Below are 23,136 nucleotides of genomic sequence, written 5' to 3' on the forward strand. Positions count from 1 at the left end.
ATGTTAATATCAGACCGTGTATCTCCAAATTTGATGATTTAAATTTTTGAGAAAATTATCCTGATTATTGTGTAAATAAAACCTGGATTATCTTATACAAAACCTGTTTTTATTATCTTTTGAAAAGTTTTGTTGTGGGGATACATGGTTTACTGCATTGCCTTGGTAACAATTAACAATCTGACATTTGAATGACCTGATTTACATGTTCAATCGATCAATCAATAAATTTGTCATATGAAATCGTATGAGGTACAATTCCAGTGAAATGCAATCCCATCACCTCTTTCATCTTGTGCATGATTCATCATAAAACAGAATGTGTGTGTGTGTGTGTGTGTGTGTGTGTGTGTGTGTGTGTGTGTGTGTTGGATGGGGGAGGGGTACAGTCTTAGGCAGTGTTCTCATTAAGGATCATAGTGGTCTGGATTTTGTCATGTCTTTGATTTAGACTTTGACCACGACCCCACATATGGACATGAGAAAAAACTAAAGGAAACAGAAATAAAGGGGGCAGTGATACAATAAAGATAAAAGGTAAATAAAAGAATGAATATCCTCCAAATGAGCAAACAAGCTCACTCTGATTGGTGGTTTAAACCTCTCAACAGTGCTGCAGTGTAATACTCACTGTGAAACCATGATCCGTTCTGTAACTTACAGAAAAGGCAAATGGAGACTTGCTTCCTATGCTGCCTCTGTGGTCATGTAACTCTAGGTCATGGTATCATAATGATATTGAAATGCCAAACTCTGTACATTTAATTTAACTTTTAAAATGTGTTTTATATTTTAAATGTATTGTTTAATGCATTATGGTCCAAATGTTGTTTCAAAGCTTCCCGTACCCTTTTTACATGCATGCAATGCTGGTGGGAATTTAGTTTTTTGTTGTTGCCTATAAACACATTGTTGGTATATTTAGTTAGCCAGAATCAACCTTAAATATGTGTAATAATAAAATGTAACGTCCGCTTCATGTTGTGAAACACACCAGATTTCCACAAATATCACTGCAGCCTACATTTGTGCTGCTGTAATATTTATGATAATGCAACCACTGAAAACAATGAGAACCTTGTACTAAAGGCCTAAGAGAGCCTTCATCACTTTGCTCATTAAGTTACATTTTATGTCAAGTTTCCAAGGAAGCTATCACAGTTGAGATAGCTGAGCAAGTCAAGTACCTCAAGTAGCTCAAAGAACAAGACAGACATGTGGTCATTACATAAGCTAAGGAGAAGTAATACAACTTCCCTTGGTGCATTTTCTAAGTATTGTATGTTTGCTATTGTTTTCCTGCACTGCTTTATGAAACCCCTAACCTCTGGTGCCTGTTAAAGGTTTTTAGAAGTAACATTTCTCAAGTATTTATCCAAAATGGTCTGAGATGCACACACGTTACTCAGTTTATCATGTCAGCATGATTCAAATTCAACCTCTCAATAAATATGCACCAAAAACCTGTTATCTGTGCACTTTTTTTTCTGTGTGTGCAGGTTAGGTGACATCTTTCAGGATTCCTTCACTTCAGTGCAAAGTGTTGCAATACAGCACAGTTCAGCCCCAACACGTTATCAGTCTGTGTTATTTTGAGTTGATTTTTACTCTCTTCCCACATTTTTGTAGTTTCCTATGATAGATGAATGGTAAATGAAGGAGACCTGATGTTAAGCAACATGGAAGATAACTGTGGTGGCATGCTCTGGGAGTAAAGTGAACCTGCTGGACCAGATCCTGATGAAACTGACTAAGTTCTTGACTTAACAGAAGAAGAATTGACACTGACAAAGTGTCAGTTCTATATGTGTCTGTTTTATGACTTTTTAAAATGTGAATGCTACATCAGCCTATAAAGGAAAAAATGATTTTTATGCACATTGTTTAAAAGGTTTTTATTTAGAAACAAGTTATTTGTATGAAAATAAATCTTAGTAGTAAAAAAAAGAGTCATTGATACAAATATATCGGGCTTTCCATTCATTCTGCATTCATCATATTTGTTTTACTAAAGCAAAAGCCAGTCAGAGCACACAGGGAAATGCAAAGTGGACCATCCAATCTAACTGCCTTGCTGAGTGCTTGAACAGAAGAATATTTACAGTCAAAAGACAGAACAATACTGCTGAAGGTCCCATCATAGCGTATTATAACACATTTCGGAGCTCATCTGAAAATCCCTCTTAATACAGTAGTTCTCTTCCACGGGACAGGTGTATGGATAGTCTGTGGGGTTGTAGTAAGGTGGATATTCAGGGGCAGAGATGCTCTCCTGCTGGCCTGACCAACAGTGGGACAGGCAGTAACAGTCCTGGAGGTTGCAGTGTTGATAGTGGAAGTGCTCTGAGGTGAAGCCATGGAAGCTGGACTCCATCCTGGTGGGTGAGGCGTAGCAGGAGGAGGAAGAGGAGGAGAAAGAGTCCTGCGGCGAGTAGCTGTTGTGATCCATGGGGTTGCAGAGCTTAAGCGACTCCGGTGAAGAGCAGGGAGCCTGAATGGGAAGAAGACGTGTTGGATGGTGAGGATTATACTGAGCAGGAGGTGGCAAATGTGTCATGTCATTGACATGTAGGCCACAGGCTCACCCGGGACGCCTGTGAGTGGTGATTTAGTTTTAGTTTTCAGTGTTAATAGGCTAAATCCTTTTTCTATACTACTGTACTAATAATCTTCCTCTGGTGATGTGTAATTGTACTAAGGATATTCACTCAATTTGACTTTGTTTAGGCTATAGTTATTGTATACACCCATTGGATTATTTTACCAAGCAAAAACAGACTGATTTGATTACCAACTACACAAAATGAGTCGCTCCAACTGTACCCGCAGGCCACACAAATATAATGACTACATGCTGAATTCAAGCCCCAACACAGGTCTCTGCAAAGCAGGTACAGCAATGCCAAACCTAGATTCCAAAACTATACAAGTGTATGTTTCCCGAGGTGTTAGTGATCTTTCGTTACTGTAAAACCCATAATTCTTTACTGAAAACACTCCAGATTACCAAACTGTCTTTTATTTTTTTATTTTTTTGTAGAAATAGACACATCAGTTTTAAGTAAAGAAATGCAGTACATTGTTCTTGCAATAAAACGCAGGTTTTTTTATTTTAAATGGAGTATGGTAGTGTCAGTGGAAGAAACCTACCATCCCATGGCCATAGTAGTCCGCATCAGAGGAGAGTCCATGGCACCAGGGCAGCGGGAAGGTGGGAGGGGGAGGCAGGGAGGCGTTGGAGCTGCTGCCGGTGTAGTTGTTGCCACTGTAGCCGTTGCTGTGCAACATCATGTCCCCGAATTGTTGACCGATGTCGTTAAAGGTGCCCTCCTGCATCTGGGTGCTGCAAGAGCCGCCAGGGACGGGGAACGAGGCGGCGCGCAGCTGGAAGGCTCGCGCTCCACAGCTGCTCGCGTCCGCTGAGGGCACGGCAGGAGGAGGGTCCACATAGCGACCTAACGGAATGAAATAAATAAAATAAAAAAAGTATTCAAATATTCAACAAGTAGCCTATAAAACAGGGAAACTCGTTTCACAGGATATAAGCATCACATGTCTGTAATATATAACATATAAATCGCGGCAGCACACCGTTTAGAAAATAGATCCGCCCACTTTTGCTGCATTTTTAAATAAAAGTTGTCAATATTAGAATAAATGAATATAATTAGACCCAATCTACCGACATAGAGTGAATGGGGGAGTGCGCATTCATAAAATGTGCATGATAGTAGGCTATATCTGCATGGCAAAAGGAAGACATTTAAATAGGCATATAAGTTCAGAGTGTGTTGTCATGACATCATCAGCCAACAGTTTTGAATGTAGCCTTATAAGACGAAACGGAATTGAGCTTTCAATACTTGACTAGAATTGCATTTCAAGTTGACTTTCTTGAGGTGACTGAGGCGTTCATGTGAGTATGTTGTTCCTGGTTCTGAGGGGTCATGGCAGGTTGCTGTTTTTGACTTTGCTTCTTTCAGATAAATCCAACTACAGTTCCTGCTTCAGTTGTCTTACTGCAACCAGTGCGGATTTTCCAACAGCTTAGCCTACTAAACAATTGGATTCGTAGTTGTGGTTATGGCTGTTTATTTGTTGTATTTCTTTTTAAATTAGGATCACTGCAAACTGCGAGCAAATTTTGACTTACATTTGCAATGTGTAGGCTGCATTGCCAATGTAGGTGTAGCCTTAAGTCAGGTTGGATTCAAATGCTGCAGTAGGCTTTATCGAACAGCTTTAATTGGTTTATTTAATATTAGACACTGTGCGTGGATATTGCTGCTAGTAAACTTACTTGGAAAAGTGGACGCGCAAAGATCCTGAAGATCCAAGCATGCCTGTGATATCTGTGATATCTGTTCAACAGGAAGAAGAAGAAAGACGGGAGAAGGAGGAGGGGGAGGAGTGGGGGAGAAAGACAACATTATAAGATATTTGACTTTGACAGAGATATTGTTTTTCCGGTATTTAGGTGTTTCTTCCTTGCAAATGTGTGTGTGTGTGTGTGTGTGTGTGTGTGTGTGTGTGTGTGTGTGTGTGTGTGTGTGTGTGTGTGTGTGTGTGTGTGTGTGTGTGTTTGTGCGTATGTGCGTGGTGAATGGCTTTGTTTAAAAAAAAAAAAACGTTGGGATGTTTTCTACTTGAAGGGTATAGTCAATCATTTACAGGGACAGTTTTTGCTTTGCACAATGATTTTTTTCTTCTGCTTTGCCAGGGAGTGAGAAAGGCAGAGCGACTGTAAGGGTGTATGGGGGGGGGAGAGAGAGAGAGAGAGAGAGAGAGAGAGAGAGAGAGAGAGAGAGGGCGGAATGGTTACCGTTTTAACTTTTTTGCCGTTGGCCTCCCGGGCTCTGTGTCTCTGCAGAAGCTCTTTGACCGTGGTCTTCACTCGTACGCCCTGGTACACCCTCTTATCTGCATGAAGACAACGACATGTCACTCATAAACACTCTCCTCTGGAATAGACAATGGCAGACTCCTCTCCACACTGCTCAGCATACCGCCCCCCGTCAGTTTAAGCACACAACATGTTGTCTTCCCTCAAATAAAAAATAAATGTCATACATTGTGTTTCCCCCTAATAAACTGCAATCTATCCATGAAACGATTATGTCGCCTTATTGTCCTACACCCTAATACAATGTTGGATGTAAGACTTTGTGGTTAAGTAACATATATAAGATAGTATATTAAATGACAAACTTTAGTTTTAACTGTGTGTAGCGCATGAAAGTCAAAGTTTTGTCCGAATCCGTGTAAAATTGCATTAACGTCGATCAGTGGGCGCCATGGCTCCGTATATTTTCGCCCGCTTGTGCCGACCCAAGGGGCCCCCAGTGCTCCCGGCCAGGGCTCCCTCTTTACGGCACCACACGGCTCAGCGTTTCCTCTTACGCCGCGAGCAGACGCTTTTACTGCAGCATGTTTGTGATCCCCTCTCCACAGCCACCCCGCCCAGACCAGGAACAAAGGAAAGCTGCACAAAATTCGCTACCGTAAGTAGCCTATATATGTATGACCATTAACGCATATACGACTGAATTAACGTTGAAATGGTAAACATGGATCAATCTAGAAGTTGGGATACGTGTAGGATCATTTGGTAAAGTTGGATAAAGGCGCTCGGGGCGATCGCGTAAAACGCACAGAGAGCTGAAAAGAATCTGTGACTCGATCGGTAAATCAAAATTAAACATCTTTTTCGTAGACGCGTTGAAGTTGTTGGAAAGAGCCACAGCTGTGTATAACAGCCGATACCAATGTAAAGTTTGTATCGGTTAGAGCAGCGCCACAACTATCCAGGAAAGTAATCTCTACGCTGTTACCGGTGTCTGTCAATGGATATCCAGTGAAAGTTCTGTTTGGGCTTCAGTTTGATCAGATTGTTGTTTTAAGAGCGATTTCAGCCTCATGCTGTATACAATTCAAACCGAAGCTCTACTCCAACTTGGATATGTGTATGTTAAAAGTGAAACTCAATGGCGCTTTTACCGAGAGTAAATGGCAGTATTTTTCCTAAAGGTTAAGCTTGATTAGTAACCCAGAAATAACGCCTCGCATAGGTGCACGTAATGTATGCCTAAAGGCGTAATTTAAAGCACCCAGGAGTGGCGAACCGTTTGCAAAAAGACGATTTGATAAAGAGACGAAGCCTAGGCAGCGAAACATCATCTGATAAATATTCATACAGTTAATGCTACTTCATGATTTGTCTTAAATGTGGCAAACAGTGGGCCAAAATTACACGGCGGACACATCCCACTCTAACACGGTTACTCATAACGTCCTCTTACGCACAAGCAGCGCGGACAGAGAGGCTACGGTTGAAATGTTAGTAGTTAGTAGTTATTAATCTTTCATAAAATGTCTTGGAAGGACAAATCTACAGGTCCTAGCGTGTGTAAACAGACATAGCACATAGAAATTGAACACAATAAATCCATAAAAGTCGGTAAAGCTGTATAGGACTGTTTGAATGGAAAAGGCCTCCTGATCCCCCCCATCAGCTGGAAACAGGTGCCATTAAAGTACAGAGATTAAACACTTGAAGTTTATTTTTAATTTTGGTCATTTTATATATTATTTAAAAGTGTCATTAAAATGAGCATCTACAGGAAAAACCTCCTCCCTTTACACATGGCGCTGGTGTGCTTTTAATTTCGCTACTAAACATTCCCTTTTTCTCTTTTGTTCTTTTCTGTCTAACAGGAAAACATGCCAAAAAATGATTTCCAGACGAAAATCCGATGTGAAACTCACCAGACATGATGGTTGAGATGAAGAGAGGCTCCCTGGAGAAGACCTGTGGGACTCCACAATGTCCTTTTCTGCCTCAGCAAAATGGCCAAGAATGAAATTTGCGCAAAAGTATTCAAAAATCTCAACACAAATGTCCTACAGCAGAGCCAGAGCATAGAACAATATTGTATTATAGCTGGGGACATATTAGTTTGAGATTTTCTCCCTCCATGCCTACTATTTAAAACCCCTAGAACTCAATGATTTGACAATGATTTGATTGCGCGTTACTTTCAATTTGAATATTCAGAGGCAACAGAGTTTTATCGATTTTTCAATAAAAAACACTCCACATTAACATTGTATACGCTTCACTATAATGTAATATAGTAGTATTTCACACTTTGACCAAAAATAAACCATAGTTTTATTAATTTTATCTTCCTTTTGCAATATCAGAGCATCACACCCCCTCATTAAGCACTACAGGCCTATATACTTTTTGTGCACAACTTTAACAAAGCGGCTCACCTTATATCTGCGATTACGCATTCACTGCGGCCAGTCTACATGCCCACAATATATTCAAACATATCTTTAAGCTTTAATTCATAGAAAATGTCAGAGTGGCAAAGAAGTGGGCGTGGCAAAGGACAGTAGCCATCTTTGCCATCGCAGGCCTTCAGCTCCTCTATCAAGTGCTCTGAGTGCACCCACCTGCTGAAGGATGCTGGGGGAGACTCAGCAGCTCTTCGCTTTTATAATTTAACTTTTTAGACACTTTACATTATTAAAAAATAAAGCAACACCAGAGTAATAATTAACAATTTCCCAATGAGGATCCACAGTTTGACAGGGAATCTTTTCACATTTAAATATACCTTCTTAATTCAAACACCAAATCACTTCCATATAAATTTGATTAAAGCTAAAATGCCTAAAATTTATTTTCGAATCCTTTATAGAAGGTTGCATTGAGAACTTTGGCAGCTTCGAGCACCAGACAGCAGCAATATATTCGTATTCACCGGTATAAACTTTTATTTTATTTTTTTAATTGGGGGGACACATGATAAGTAACACAATTATTAGAAATTACAGCAAAATTAAATAGTTAACACTTATTATGTCCTATAGCCAGCTGTACACATCTGGAGCAAAAGTTATCCATTAAATCCCGGAATTATTATTATTATTATTATTATTATTATTATTATTATTATTATTAATACTACTATAGTAGTTATCATGACTATTATAATTATTGTTATTATTAGTTGCAGTAGGCTAGTAGTTGCAGTAGCCTATCCCCACTCTATAAAGAAAATGAAAGATTTTGATCAATATTACATGTTCATGTTTAATATTCGCCCATTTCAAAGCCATCTTTAGTCATCTAAAGCACTTTTCGTAAAGTTCCCTCTTGACATTATAAAACCCCTTCTTCCCTGTGCTCTGCGCTCCCATCACATGCATGGCTTTTGTCCGTGTTGTTGCAGCGCAGCGGCTCCTCTTCTCCCTTCTCCCGCTGGAGCAGTGGTGTTGGAGCTCCACCTAGTGGTCAGAAATCAGAACCTCTTTCCAGCTGCACTGCCTGCACATCCGTGTGTAGTAGCAGTGTCTGCGTCTGGTGTAGTCTAATGTATTGTAGTAGGTATACTGTACTGTATCTATATATATATATATAAGCCAGAATCATAGGCCAGAATCTGCCTTGGGGGGTTGGGGGGGGGATACACTTTTATGCACCAATTTACATGGAAATACCTTTATTTAGCCTATGTGAAGAAAGTAAAACACAGATGACAATTCAAAATATATCAAAAATATAATGTATGTTGTTGCGTGTCATTGGGCACTTTTAAGTAGGTATATGGAAATCCTGGAGCTTTCTTAGTGGGTATACTGTATACCTGCGTATTACGTAGACCACACCACTGCTTTTATACGTTTTACAACATGAATCGTCCAATATTAACGTTTTTGGCAAGTTTAAAACAATTTACATTCCTGATATAAAATAAAAACCCATATCAAATTATAGATGTTATAGATGCACACACACACACACACACACACACACACACACACACACACACACACACACACACACACACACACACACACACACACACACACACGTTTGTGGCACTATCTTTGTGGGGACCCGTCACTGACATAATGCATTCCCTTACCCTAACCTTAATCATTACAACTAAATGCCTAACCTTAACCCTTACCCTCACCCTAACCATAACCTAATTCTATCCCTAATCCTACAACCAAGTCTTAACCCTCAAACAGCCCTTTAAACTTGTGGGGTCCAGCATTTTGGCCACACAAAGCTGTCGATTATAGTTAAACAAGCCCACACACACACACACACACACACACACACACACACACACACACACACACACACACACACACACACACACACACACACACACACACACATACAAGGATATACAGTGTGACAATATTCCACCAGTATTTGCACACATAGTCCCTCCAAAAGCGCATGAGTTTCTCAGTTTAAACAAAGACGTGTCATTTATTAGATGGGATAAAAACACATTTTTGAAAACATTGAGCTTATTGAAAATCACAGTTCCTCATGTGCTGGACATAACAAAGTGTTACTTTCCAGACAGTGAATCCGAACTAATGTTAATCAGTTGCTTGACTAAAAAAGCTTGATGTACAAAAAAAAAAACATTGTGTCTAAAAGCCTTTTGGATAACACTTTATTTTAACCCCCAAATTTAGCATTTACAAACAGTAGGCTATAAATAAGCAATCATTAAATGGCTTATTTAGTGTAGGTTTAACCAGATATAAGGATTTTTGTAATATTTTAATAATGTTGACATCTATAACTCCTCCCATGAAGCATTCATAACTAGTGTGTAATTTATACAGTTAACAACTTATAACATATATTATCATAAACAATCGTATGTCGTCACTAGTTTTAAAAAGGTTTTTAAACAGTTTAACTTACTGCTGAATGTATACACAGGTAATTTGTTGTAATAGTAAATTGTCACCACCCAGTGTCTAAATTTTGTAAAACATTGAATAAAAAAAAAATAGAAACCGACAGTTTACCACAACATTTTAAATCATTTTAAATTTCACTTAATGCTTAACACACATTTATTTTAATATTAATACGTATTAACCCCCAAAACGCATGAGTAAATGATGCATTAACATCTTAGATGATTTCCAACACACTATGGAGTCATAAAAGTGGATCTCACTTAAATGAAAAGGAGTCTTCTTTTTTGCCAAGACAAAGAAAAAGGATATTGAAAAGAGCAAGAGACCGGCTTTTTGAAGCGTGAAGGCTACCGTAGCTGTAATATGTACTTTGAACTGTGTGGTGCGAGAGAGTTGATGCTGAAAAATTCCTACACTTTGGACTTTTAACTACATTGAACAGTGCAGACTCACTTTTTTTTTAGAAGAGCAAAGTTTATAGTTATAAAATTTGTTTGTCAAATTTGATGAGAGGAATTATTAAAGGAGGCTTTTGGTCTTACTGATTGTTCTTTTGTCTTTTTTGAGCTTTAAAGATCTTGAATGGCAGCTTTACTGTATTTGTTTTGTTATCTAAGTCAAAGTTGTCAACAAAAACATTATGAAACACCGAAAAAAGTCCTTATATCTATTTACAACTACAGTATAGTGATTGATAGTGTGTTATAAACTATTTTATTAATTGTTTATATGGATATTTTAAATGGGGTTTAGGTAAAGTGTTACCGGCATTGGATTCCCAAGGGCAGAAAGGTTTAATTTCATCCTATCTGAACTGATATTAAACAGGATTTTAACTAACATCATGTATTCCGTTACACTGTGGATGCTGTTGCAAAAAAAATTTCACACACAAGACAGTGATCCTGGAGCTGTCAATGTTTGGGCTGGGCTACTTTTCTTCAGTAGGTTTGGTCAAGTTTGCCTTCACCACTTCCACTTAGATGACAAGAAACTGGACATTTCACCCATTTATCCATTATTGCAGTTATGTATCTCAGCTCATATGCAAACTAGTTTTTCATAATCTCAAGCACAGCACGTAGCGTTAAGGTGCTCCAGCTAACTAAGGTCTGTGGGAGGCGTGTCAAGTGCTGGTTGATTTTAATTGTCTGTAAAACTTCCATCTTCTTATAAATATTGACCCTCAGGCCCGTCCTCTAGTCAGTAAGCCCTCCTGATCTCATAGGGCGACCAGGAGCTCACTCCATCTTCCTTGGCCCAGGAGGAGTGAGCCTCGCTGTTGGGGGCGAGGCTGGTGTGGCTGTCGGCCTCCTCCTCTGTCACCATCTTGGACACCAGGTCGCTGATGGGAGTGCTCATGTAGGAAGGGCAGGGGAAGGAGGTGGAGGGGACCTGGTAAGAGCTGCTGGTGGTTAAGGGGTGGTAGTGGGCTTCCTCCATGGAGTGCAGGATGTAGGGCTGGCTGCTGGAGCCGGGGCCCATGGAGGAGCCTCGGCTGGGGGAGCGGTACTGGGAGGGGCTCCCCGGGGGTTCAGGGCTGGGCATGGAGGGCGGGACGCTGACGGAGGCCAGGCTGTCCGTACACAGAGCCTCCACCTGGGATACTGGCTCTGGAACTGACTGCTCCCATGAGTCTCTCTGAGGCAGGAAGACAAAAGGAGGAGAGGAAAAATCATTCATTAATTTCCTCTAACAACTAAAGGAAGCACCTGCCATCAGATACTGTCAGACAGCCTGTTCATATCAGAACAGGAGTGCTTTTGTGATGACATGATGTCATTTATAGTTTCCCTCAACTCTTGTACTCCTGATTTCCTGTTTCCCAGAATGCCTAGAGGAAGGTTAAAGGCATCCATGATGCAGGGTTAAAGGGTTGGTTGACACTAATTAAAAAACAACGCATTTCCTCAATGACACCTAGTGGTATCTACATGTAGCCATGTAGACAGTTTGGATTGTATTTTATCAAGGTTTAATAGCGATAGATATACTTCTCTATGATTTCTTCCTAAACATCAATACAATGGGAATGGAATTCTTTTAGTAGTGACATCTCTTTTTTAGAAATCCTGTCCCTGTTACTCACCACTGTCCCTGTTACTCACCACTGTAAAATCCAATGTGTCCAAATGTGTCAATTTTAATGTTTTTATTCATAAAATAATAAATAAATCATCCTAATCAGCCAACACTGACAACAAAAAACATAAAAAAAACAACAACTAGACAGTACAAACATCCTTCATTTTTTCATTGCTACAATGAAATTCAATTAACCTCCATTACATTAAGGGTGAAGAACAAATCTCAAAGACAGATATCTCGAAATCGGTACAAAAAGAAAACAGATCTGCAACGGATCACAGAGATTTTCAGCACAGCATGAAGGGTTAGAGCACAGATGTGTCTAACTGCATATGTGTCTGGTGCCTGTAAGAAGGCAAATAAGCAGACATTTCACTGTGCCTGTCCAATATTTTCCACCTTGTTAGCTCAAACTCACAGAGGTTACTTTGTTTCAACTTTTCACAATTTACTTTCGCTTTTCACACAAATGCAGCACTTTACCAAAGTCGGGAGGATGGGCATAGACAATAACAAACCAACTATTCAGGGAACACTAAAGTGTTGTAGTCTATTGATGCTAAATTCAACATATACCATTGATGTATGGTGTGTAATGATGGCCTACACTTGTCCAGGAGTATTGGTTAAGATGCCATATAACAGCAACGTCCCTTGTTTGATTCTGACCAGGGATGTTTGTTGCATTTCATTCCCCTCTCTTTCTCCCCACAGTCCCTGTTTGTATCTATATTTTCACCATCTCAGAGAATGTGAAGTAATACAGCACACATAGCTGTATTTGACAGTTAAAAGGCTATGGTGGCAGTGGTGGAAGAAGTATTCAGATCCTACACTGAACTAAAAGTACTGATACCACACTTTAAAAATACTCAGTTAGAAGTAAAGGTCTTGCATTGAAAATGTTACTTAAGTAAAAGTATGTAAGTATCATCAGGAAAATGTACTTAACGTATTCAAAGTAAAAGTACTCAATGCAAAAACAAACTCACATTTTAGAAACTGGAAACAATAAAAACTGTTCTGTCAATCAACTAAGTGTTTAATGGACTAATCATTTGAGCTGTACTATAGGTCTATATATTGTTGGGCAGTTTAATTTATAATAAAACATTGTATTTCATAAACTATGTGTATTTTGTGTGCAAAAATCTTATTCTGTAAAGTAACTAGTAACTAAAGCTGTCAGATTAATGTAGTGGAGTAAAAAGTACAATATTTTTCTCTGAGATGTAGTGGAGTAGAAGTAGAAAGTGGCATGAAAAAAAAAGACTCAAGTAGCTCAAATGTGTACTTAAGTACAGCGTATGTACTTAGTTACATTCCACCACTGGTTAGGTTTAACACTAGAGAGGCAAGCTGCAGTCAAATGGTGGTAGAGTTGCATTTTAGAAGTAAAATATCTGAAAACACCAAAGGTACAGTGTGGAGTTATATTGTTTTTCTTCTCAAGCTGGTGTTGTTTAAAACCTGTGGAGCATTTCCCAGCATGCACTCAGTAGGTAGGGGGTTACCTCCCCTTTCTCTGCTTTGCCCGCCCAGAGAATTTGGCCCGTTCATGAGAAAGAAAGAGACATCATCGCTTTCAAACGAGCAAAACATGGCAGTTGGTCAAGGCCACACCCCCACCCTCCACCTTGCCCCCCTCTCTCCTCCTCAATAGCAATTTAAAGCTACAGACACAGAAATGGTATTGACTGGTACTGAATTTCGGGAAAGAGACTTCAGATACAGTATTAGGGGACCACTAAGATCTATATAAAAGCATCCAAAAAGCAGCAGGTCATAGGACCATTAAAACAATAGTCAGATGCCTAGAAGAACATTGAAACCGTTTCCTTTTTCTAATTTTAGGTCACAGACTTGCACACAGAGGGACGCCATCCTACCAGAAATAAATGCGAGGACTCTCCACCAAATGGAGGCAGCAGGGACGAGAGGGCCGATGAGGGCAGGAAGGATCCTCCAGAGCTGGAGAAGGCAGCAGCGCTGCGGTAATCTCCGAAGGTCTCTGGGTAGTAGCTGTCAATGAAGGAGGGGTAGCTGGTCATGGTGGAGGGATCGCAGCCCAGAGGTTTGCCACCCAGTGTGGGCGAATACACGTCAGGGGAGAACTGCTTGGTGGACTGGCAGAAGTCTGACTCTGAGATGAAGGGACGCCTCATGCCATAGTAGCTGGGCAGCATGTGAGACCCTGCAGAGAACAATATGGAGCTTTTAGACTGAGAGAAATAAAATCCTCATCTTCATCATGGCAGCAGTAGAAGGCCACTCTGTGACCACAGTGTTGACACACCTCAAACTCTTGAAAAAATACGCAGACAACTGAGAACGGAGTCATTACACAAATAGGAATCCTCTAAGTATTCATTATGGTGTTAATGAGAGTGCTGATTGAGCGTGTCTTGCAGGCAGTAAAGATCTTTGATGTAACATTTGATTTGCAGAGTCTCACCTGGCATCTGGACAAATGAAGGCGGAGAGGTCGATCCTCCCTGTGACAGAGAAATAAGACTTGAAATAAGGCATGCAAACTGGATGACATGTTAATTACACGTGAAAGTGAAGATTATGGAGAGTGACAGGAATGCTGTAAGAATAATTTCTTTCACATGCCAGATTCTGTATCGACCATTTGCAGTGTTGTAGTACTCAAGATCGGTCTTGGTCTTAAGACCGGTCATACGACCAATCTTTGAAGGTCTCGGTCTCGTCTCGGAATTGACTGCATTTTTACTCGGTCTGTCAGATTTATGCCTATGTGTTAAAACTTGATAATGCAACCAATTACTTGACTTATTTCTAATTAGAAATTTGTAACCATAAACGCCCTTGTCCCTGCCCCCTTTACACACACACTCCCAAGAAAGTGAATGCAGGAGACACAGGAAGAAGCTCTGCCTGTCTAACATAAATCTGGTCTTGGTCTTGACTCGGTCTCAACCCCTCAAAGTCTCGGTCTCGAGACACTCAGGTCTTGGTAATGACTTGGTCTCGGTTTAGGTGGTCTCGACTACAACACTGACCATTTGTTTCAGTCAAATTCACTTGAAGCACACTCTTTGCTGGTTTTAGTCATGAGCAAACATGCCATCACATTAAAGCAACAGAGCTGTAAACACATTTGAAATGAGATATACGTTTTTCTGTCAATGAAGTACAGGAGCTTGTATACGTGTGATTTACCTGTGTTTGCTCATGATTTAAATCACAGATTTTCTTCTTCATAAATGTAAATTAATCTCACATAGATTTCACAATTATATACCAATACTTTGTGTTCATACAGCATGTATATCTGGCTACAGTGTGTTAGTTAGACACATTCAATTTCACAGGCTGTAAATATATGAATCCACATGTATTTCCTAAAGCTTTTCATACATCCAACTGTTATAATAAAACTTAAAATACAAGGCAAAATGACATAAAGGCAAGAAAAAAAATATCAAAAATAAAAATATAGTCAGGTGATGACATGACAGAACTGTATCATGAAAACATATAGGTCTGAAGAGATGTCGATAACAATGTGTTGACAGTATGTACTCTGGCATCGAGCCATGTCAAGCTTCCATGTAACAAGCAATATTTACAATGGATTATAAAAGAAATTGGCAACCAGTGCCACCCCCACACAACGTTTCACCCCCCTCAGATTCTCAGAGATGATCACTAAGAACTTTAAACTTTCCTCCAATCTTTGCAATCTTTTCTTGTGGTTACTGGATAATTTGACCTCTCTGAAAAGTATTCAAATAAAAGAAAGAAAAAAGTCACTCTTGATTAAACTGCTCATACCTCACTGACATACAGTATATACACGGTGATGAGGGGCTGCAAGCAGCATTGTACTATCAAGTGCTTAAAGAGCTAGTTTTAACTACTTTTATGCAATTAGTTTAGTCCTGTGGCTTCTAATGTATGGGTTGGGCCCCTCCAAAGGGTCACAAGATGAATCTTAGGGGCCGTGAGATGATTAATGGAGTAGGGATGAGAAGAAAAAAAATCTGCTGCACAAATTTGCATGAATTTTTGTTTTGGACATTTCTTTAATCTTTGATTCATTATTTTTCTTGTAAAATATTGTATAATTTACCCTATTTGGGCTTCAAACTGTTATTTAAATGAAACCATTTGTGAAGTTTAGAGGGGAATTGTGTCTTTGGTGAAACAGTTACAACCAATAGAAACCTGTGTCAAGAAGCCCCAACTACACCAGACACATTGACAGTAACCACAGCTGTCAGACAAATGTAGTGGAGTAGAAGTAAATGGTACTATAAAATGGAAATTCAACAGTACCCAAAATTGTACTTAAGTTTAGTTCTTGACTGAATGTTATTAACTATCTAAATATCACTCTATGCCAGGGGTGGCCAACCAGTTCAGCATAAAGAGCCACAAAAAACATGCACCATAGCAAAAAGCCACACAACACCTGCACATCCACATTACAACAGCAACAGTGACTTCCAGATCTAATGAAAGTCATAATACATAGCAGTTTTCATAGGTTTTTTTTCTTACTTAGATTGACTCAGTGGGAAACCTGACAGTCTTTGTTACCCACAATCCTTTTTAGGTCTGGTTGTACTTGGTTGTGGCCACTCTTTCACTCATTTGTCACTAGAGGGGCTTTCAAACAATCAGCAGTAAAAGGGTTAATGAGGAAGGTGATCTGTGGCTGCTCTTTTTCCTCAGGTTGCAGAATCTGTCCATAAAAAAATCTCTGCTGCATTATTTTTTATTTTAAAATAATTGGCAAATGTATTGGCAAATGCATCATTCAAATGCTTTTATTTTATTTTATAACTTATCTGAAATGTTTCAAAAAGTAAAAAAAAAAAAATATCCACCAATAACACAGCCCCCAGCCACACAGTAAGAGCCTCAAAGGAGCAGGCAAAGAGCTGCATACGGCTCAAGAGCCACAGGTTCACCACCCCTGCTCTATGTTCTTCAAAATAAATGTTCAAATTCACATGACAACGTGATGATTCACCGACTGCTGGAAAAAACACGGAAATCCAGAAGACGTTGAGAATGTGTGTTATGATAGCCTACATATTTTTCTCTCACGTTCTTATTTCCTTTTCCACTCAGCATGATTAAATCTAATATATATTGAATGTCAGTTTGGTCCAGCTCTTGTTAGAAGCTATATGACGTTCATGCTGTATGAAATATTTAAACCCGAGACCATTGCATCAAATAGAAATATTGTGGATGTCTTGTCTGTCATTTTAAACACATTTTCAACCTAACATTTGTTTATCTTATTTGCACCATATCAAGGGGAAGATACAAAATTAAAACAGGTTAAAACACAAGGAAATATGCATACATTCATACACATCAAGAGATGTGCAGGCAGAGCCAAAAGGCCAAAGGGCTTGTTGTCTGGTTACCATAGTAGAGCATCAAATGCCATCATCACAGCAACAACAACAAGAACAACATGTTTCAGGAGCAAGCTATACAAACCAGAATCTGCAGTACTAAGAGTTGACTATTGTGAATTTCTTAAAACATATATATATATATATATATATATATATATATATATATATATATATATATATATATATATATATATATATATATATATATATAACATTTAACATCTGGAAATAAGTTAACAAAATGACTGGGAATTGAATTCCAGATTCTAGGACCCCCATCAGGAATTCTAAATTGTGTTTGAAGTTGCTGAAAGTGCAGGCTGAAGCTGATGACAGCTTTTAATATTCGGTATCTGTGGACACTCCATTAGAACAATGTTTTGGCTGCACAACATGCATTTTATATTGAAGAGTTTGTATTCCCTTATTGTCTATTTTTCTGTGCTGCATTTTGTTATTGTTAGCGGGTTCATGCACTCATACTTGATAAATAATATTTGATATATGATTAAGATTAGATGTAATCCTTATTATTAATCTCATAATCTTGTTAACCAACAACAATAATAATTTCTGTATCTGTTTCTATTCTAAAAGCAGATACAGATTGGTGCAGAGTGCAGGGACACACAGGCAGGGTTTGACAGGCTCTCTTGTTTGCATATTGCTAACATCAAAGAGTTGATATTAAGCCTGTGTTGGCTGGAAGGCAAGCAAATTTTGAGGGTTGAATTTGAATGTGATTTGCCAGTGCCAAGACTTCCTCATGTGGCCCAGGTACGGCTCAGTGCATCTCTGAAGGCTGTGTATGAAAATCATCTACCTCAAGCTCAGACTATGTGTGTGTGTGTGTGTGTGTGTCTGTGTGTTTGTAATGGAGGGGGTGGAGGGTAATGATGATGAACTTATTAACATTATTTCACAGGAAAAAAATCTCTTCCTTCTTATGAAAAACACTTTTCATATTCTTATTTTCCCACTACAATAGTCACACCTACAGTATTTCATATAAGTGAACACACGCACACATTTTGTTTGAAAATATTCCCATATTACATATACAGTTTAATTTTTCCTTCTTGGTCCATTGCTTTCAGGACTTTTTTGTGACTGATCACAATTTGCTGTTAAGGCACCACAATTTCCCTACACAGATCATTAAAGAGACATTTCACACAAAGTATCTGCAGCCTTATAAATGTCACTGACTTGAGTTTTCTGCATCACACACCAATTTTCACAGCCCCAAATTGTTTATGTACGGTAATAGCAGCAGGTTTGGGCACAGCAATGGACAATAGAAATGTCCTCAGAAAAGAGAAGCAGACGAAGTGAAATTATGTCAGATCTTTATACTTCCACTCCGTGTTCCAACACGAGGCGGCTGACTCTGTGGTCAGAGTTTTTGCTTCACTCTAAATAGCCTTTTATTCCCCGAGATAAAAGGCGGCATTAGCTAGCATTAGGATGTGGATGGCTTTAGTTACTGTGTGTCTCTGTCCAACAGTAGGACATCATTAATGAAGCTTACATTGAAAAGGTGCTGAATTACCTGTATATGCAACCCAGTGTGATGGAAGTATGGCCGGTTTGACTTGATATAGGACACTTGAAATTACTTTATAATAAATCTATTTTATATAGGTAACCATAAGAACACAGCACCAGATTATTACTTTAATATTGGTTGTTATTCATAGAAAACATAACGGTTTAATTGCCTTGAAGTGAGACTACAGTTCTTTGGCTGAACTGTGACCACAATGGGTAATGATAAATGCTAAAACATAGTGTAACAGTAGCAAAAGTAGAAAAAGCCAATGAACTGAATCAGCAATGTCAGATACATCACTATATCCATCTATTTCATCTTTTTAATCTAAGTTTTCTAACATTAGTTAACCATAAGCTACTGGTCATAGCACACAAAATATGACTGTAGCAGCAAAACCACTGAGTGTATCAAAGTGAGCACAGGTGTGTGTTTTATTGCTTATCCATTACATTTTTCATTTGTAAGAGTGAGAACGTAATATTTCTTCTTTCAAAGGTTATATACTGTAGTCTCGCTTCAATAGATTCTTTATTTTGTTCTAAAAAGTTTACTTTATTTTGAAAATACCATAACGGTTTAAAATAAAAATGACACTTTTAACAGCATAAATGCAAAGCCCAATGTTATTTTTGATTTGGTCTCTAAAGAAAAGACTGAGCAGCTGTAAAATTAATTACAACAGTTGCTGTTTTCAAACAAAAGCAGAAGCCTTGTTATTGACTCATCTTTGCACTCACTGACCCCTGTCTCCTCTTCAACACACTGCTGCCTCCATATGTTGTAAGTCATGGTTTAAAGTCAGGTTTGGACAATTTTTTCTGCTTTTACACCAGTCAGTCCTGGCTTCATTAAATGATGTCAGCACTCATAACTTTGCAAACAACTTAGAAACATAGCGCAGTCCCACTCATCCACAACAATGCAATTTGTAGTTTTGCTGACATAAATATTTTTTTAGATGCAGAGCTGTGGAGGCAAATTTAAATAAGTCTTGCATTATTCCAGTTGTTTCTTATTGTCAACAATTCCCATGAAAAGACCAAAAACATGAATTCCTATCAATACTTTCTGACTTCTCTACCCTGTTTGTATCTCTCAGCCACATGGTTCCCACTGAATATGTAAATCTTTACAAAAAAGAACACAAAAACATATTTTAATTTTCCAAAGAGCTCAATAACGGACACTGGACACTGAATTTATTTAGGAAACGTGAGAAGTAACTAGTGCATTTGTTGGGGACTATTTTCAGCTGTGGATTTGGGGTGCTAGTGAGTACTTAAGGCAGGAAGACATTGAATTTGAGATTGACTCAAAATAAACTGCAGTGTGTGTGTTCATGATAATGAAAGAACATGTTACCCAATGCAATGCTGTGGCTCAATGATGTGTTTAAAGGCCCTGAAAACCAATTTTTTCATTCAACCCTAACCCTCACTACGAGTGATGGGGTCCTACATAAACACAACGCTATTTGTCAAAGTTGAAACCGTTTTGGTGATTGTACGGGAGCAATTTCTGTACTTTTAGCTTTTGGACAACAGTGGAAGAGGAATAGAGGAATAAGATATACCAGGCTTTACTTTAGATACACACACAAACTCTTGTTCATAGGATCAATTTATCATTTGTTTTGGTCTTTTCAAGGGATTTGATGACAATTAGAAGAAAGCTAGAGCTAAAAGGCTAAACTGGGCTTAAACTCTAAATAAGAGATATAAAAGGCAGTAAAATCATGATATATGGTAATAAGGCTGGCTGCATTGCTGGCTCAAAGTTGCTAGTTACCTGCACTGTGTTTGTTTGACTGACGCGGAACTCAACCACATGTGTATTTTATCTCTCAGAGCAAAATTTAGATAAGTTTAGATAAAACTTCAATCTGTCACCAGCACAGCTGCTGTACACCCACTCAGAACTCCAGACCTTGTGGTTGGGCCATCTTTGTTACACAAAGTTAAAGTTACAAAACTCTAAATAAAAGTCAGGGCTGGAAATTTCATTGGAGAAAGGTAATTGATATTTATACTTGTCTGTTGCATCTGATGGTATCTTCTCCTCTGTCTCTCACACAATCCCCTCATTATGCGAACCATAGCAGCCTGCATATCTATAGAGTGGACATGCCGATGCTAAATAGAAAACAAACAGTGGATACTGTCTTGTAAAGCCTTTTGACAGGCGGTTTGTGGAAAATGAAAAGCCAGTCTTGCTCGTGCATGCAAGTGTCTAAAGCAGAGCCTGATTTCTCTGACTGTGTGTGAGAGTGTGTGTTACCGTGTGTTTCTGAGACAACAATAGAAGGCTTGTCTGCGGCCTATGCATGGTAGAGGACAATGTCAGCTGGCAGGTGTGCATGGATCAAACTTTGCATAGGCAGCCTCCTTCACTGCCCTTTTTCTGTCTCTCTATGCTATACCTGTCCACCTCAATCTTCCCACCCCGTCTCCTCCTCCACCTTGGGGGATTTTTTAGGAGATCATGGCCGTCACCATTGCAAGCATTGTGTCAGTGTTCTTTTGTGAGGTCAGGATGGGACTCTGCGCATTGTGTCTCTCTCTACACACATCGTGCACAGCTATTTACAGATTGGCTTTGCGAGTGCTCGAAGAGAGCAAAGACAGAGGGGGGAGGTACAGGTGGTCAATGGATCCTTAGTCCACAAAACAAGCCAAAATGTAAACAAGGAGAGCAGATTTTTGAAAGGCAACCTCTTAATTGTGCCACCAACAGAATGTCAACTGTGGCTGCACTGTTTGGTTTGGGAGAAAAATGAAGTGGGGAGAGACAGGATGGGACAAAGGCAGAGCGGTTTAAAGGAGATTGTGCTCACGCTGTATCTGGGCCCATTTGTCTGTCGGGATCGCTTCTCGGCCAGCAGGTCTTTGACTGTGTGCTTGACTCGAACGCCTTGGTACACTCTCTTAGAATATTCTAGACGGAGCAGAAAAACACTTTGAGAATCCACATTTGATACCAATCCAGAGACAGTTTGACTTGCAGCTGGTAACACAACTTCATACACATTTTCATCCATCCTTACAACTGTGTGTTCATTTGAATGTTTCACAGTTTTATTCATATAGGCGAATGACTCTTTGGGATTGGTGTGTAAATATCATGGAAATTGCCTTGGGTTTGGTCAATGCAAATGGACTGACAAAAAGAGACAATTTACTACAAACACTGGCTGAAACCTCACAGTGAAGGAAGACTGAGGGGTAACTAACATATTACATAAAGTTAAATAAAGATTAAAAATTCAAGATTTGTGCATCATAGAAGCAGCTCACTTGCTGTTAAATTGGTCTTTACAAATCTCTAATGTCTGCTGGTGTGATTTGGGGACATTCCTGGGAAGCAAAAGCATAAACTCAATGAAAATGCAAACTTTATTATGCAAACGGAAATTGCATGCAAAAAACCTTATGTAAAAGATCCCAGCTTTTTGAATGGATATTTTAGATAAGCCCCAACTTTGCTCGACCAAGGAGATTCTCGAAAATATGAAATGTTCTATATATATCTTGCACTTTGCGCAAACTACACATCTTCCTATCAGGCATTATAGGCCATATTTAAATATATCTTACAATATGAAGCTTATCAATTAACATATGATAACCTACACATGTTTAACATGAAAGCATCTTTCAAATCATACACTGATTTATGTGAAGTGTATGGAGAAGAAGTCTTATGGGAAATCAAAATTAGGAAAGGAAACTATTGATTTAATAAGCACACATCATCAAATAAGAGACAGAATACAATTTGCATTGTCAAAAAAATATCCTAGTAAATTTCTCTCCAAAATAAAGGCCTCATGAAAATAAAAAATAAAATGCAAAAAAATTTTAAAATCTATTTTTGCAGCAAATGTCATATAAGACATTACACGTAGAACATTTATAAGCATAAGAATGACAGCAGGAGCAGCTGTCAGCCTGTATATGAATGAGTGTGTCTTACCTGTGTCCATGATGCTGTTGCAGTCTGACCCCCCCACACACAGACACACACACATACACACACACACACAGAGGCCTCTCTGTTCTCCCTCTGCTGTATTTGCCTACAGTAGCTGAATCCCGGTGTGCAGCACCATACTGTGTGGCGTGCCACGATGGGAGCTTTAACTATGTTGTCAGGAGGGCAGGGACACATGGAACATGCTACCTCACACTGCAGTCATGAGGAGGCAGCTTTTCAAAATGACCTTTATCTATTTGTTTAAATGCAAATGTTTGGTAGGGACGTTTTTTAGACTATTTGCATCTGCAGTCAAGATTAGGGGTTGGAAGCATCAGGGGCATGGAAGAGAGACTGGGAAGAAGC

At 39.1% G+C, this 23,136-nt stretch overlaps 2 protein-coding genes across 2 annotated transcripts; both read right to left on the reverse strand.

Moving 5' to 3' along the window:
- Positions 1-1,965: 1,965 nt before the first annotated feature.
- linc.pou2af1 (lnc RNA pou2af1) lies at positions 1,966-6,955 on the reverse strand. The gene is made up of 5 exons (XM_028574548.1): positions 6,766-6,955; positions 4,823-4,920; positions 4,301-4,361; positions 3,151-3,455; positions 1,966-2,491 (listed from the first exon to the last, which is right to left on the reverse strand). Exons 1-5 carry the CDS (start codon positions 6,770-6,772, stop codon positions 2,138-2,140), a joined length of 825 nt encoding a protein of 274 aa, XP_028430349.1. The 5' UTR covers positions 6,773-6,955; the 3' UTR covers positions 1,966-2,137.
- Positions 6,956-10,487: 3,532 nt separating this feature from the next.
- pou2af2 (POU class 2 homeobox associating factor 2) lies at positions 10,488-22,780 on the reverse strand. The gene is made up of 5 exons (XM_028574017.1): positions 22,771-22,780; positions 21,632-21,732; positions 14,294-14,333; positions 13,728-14,032; positions 10,488-11,391 (listed from the first exon to the last, which is right to left on the reverse strand). Exons 1-5 carry the CDS (start codon positions 22,778-22,780, stop codon positions 10,954-10,956), a joined length of 894 nt encoding a protein of 297 aa, XP_028429818.1. The 3' UTR covers positions 10,488-10,953.
- Positions 22,781-23,136: the final 356 nt, after the last annotated feature.

The sequence above is a fragment of the Perca flavescens genome, chromosome 3 (assembly GCF_004354835.1).
Source record: "Perca flavescens isolate YP-PL-M2 chromosome 3, PFLA_1.0, whole genome shotgun sequence".
NCBI lineage: Eukaryota > Metazoa > Chordata > Actinopteri > Perciformes > Percidae > Perca > Perca flavescens.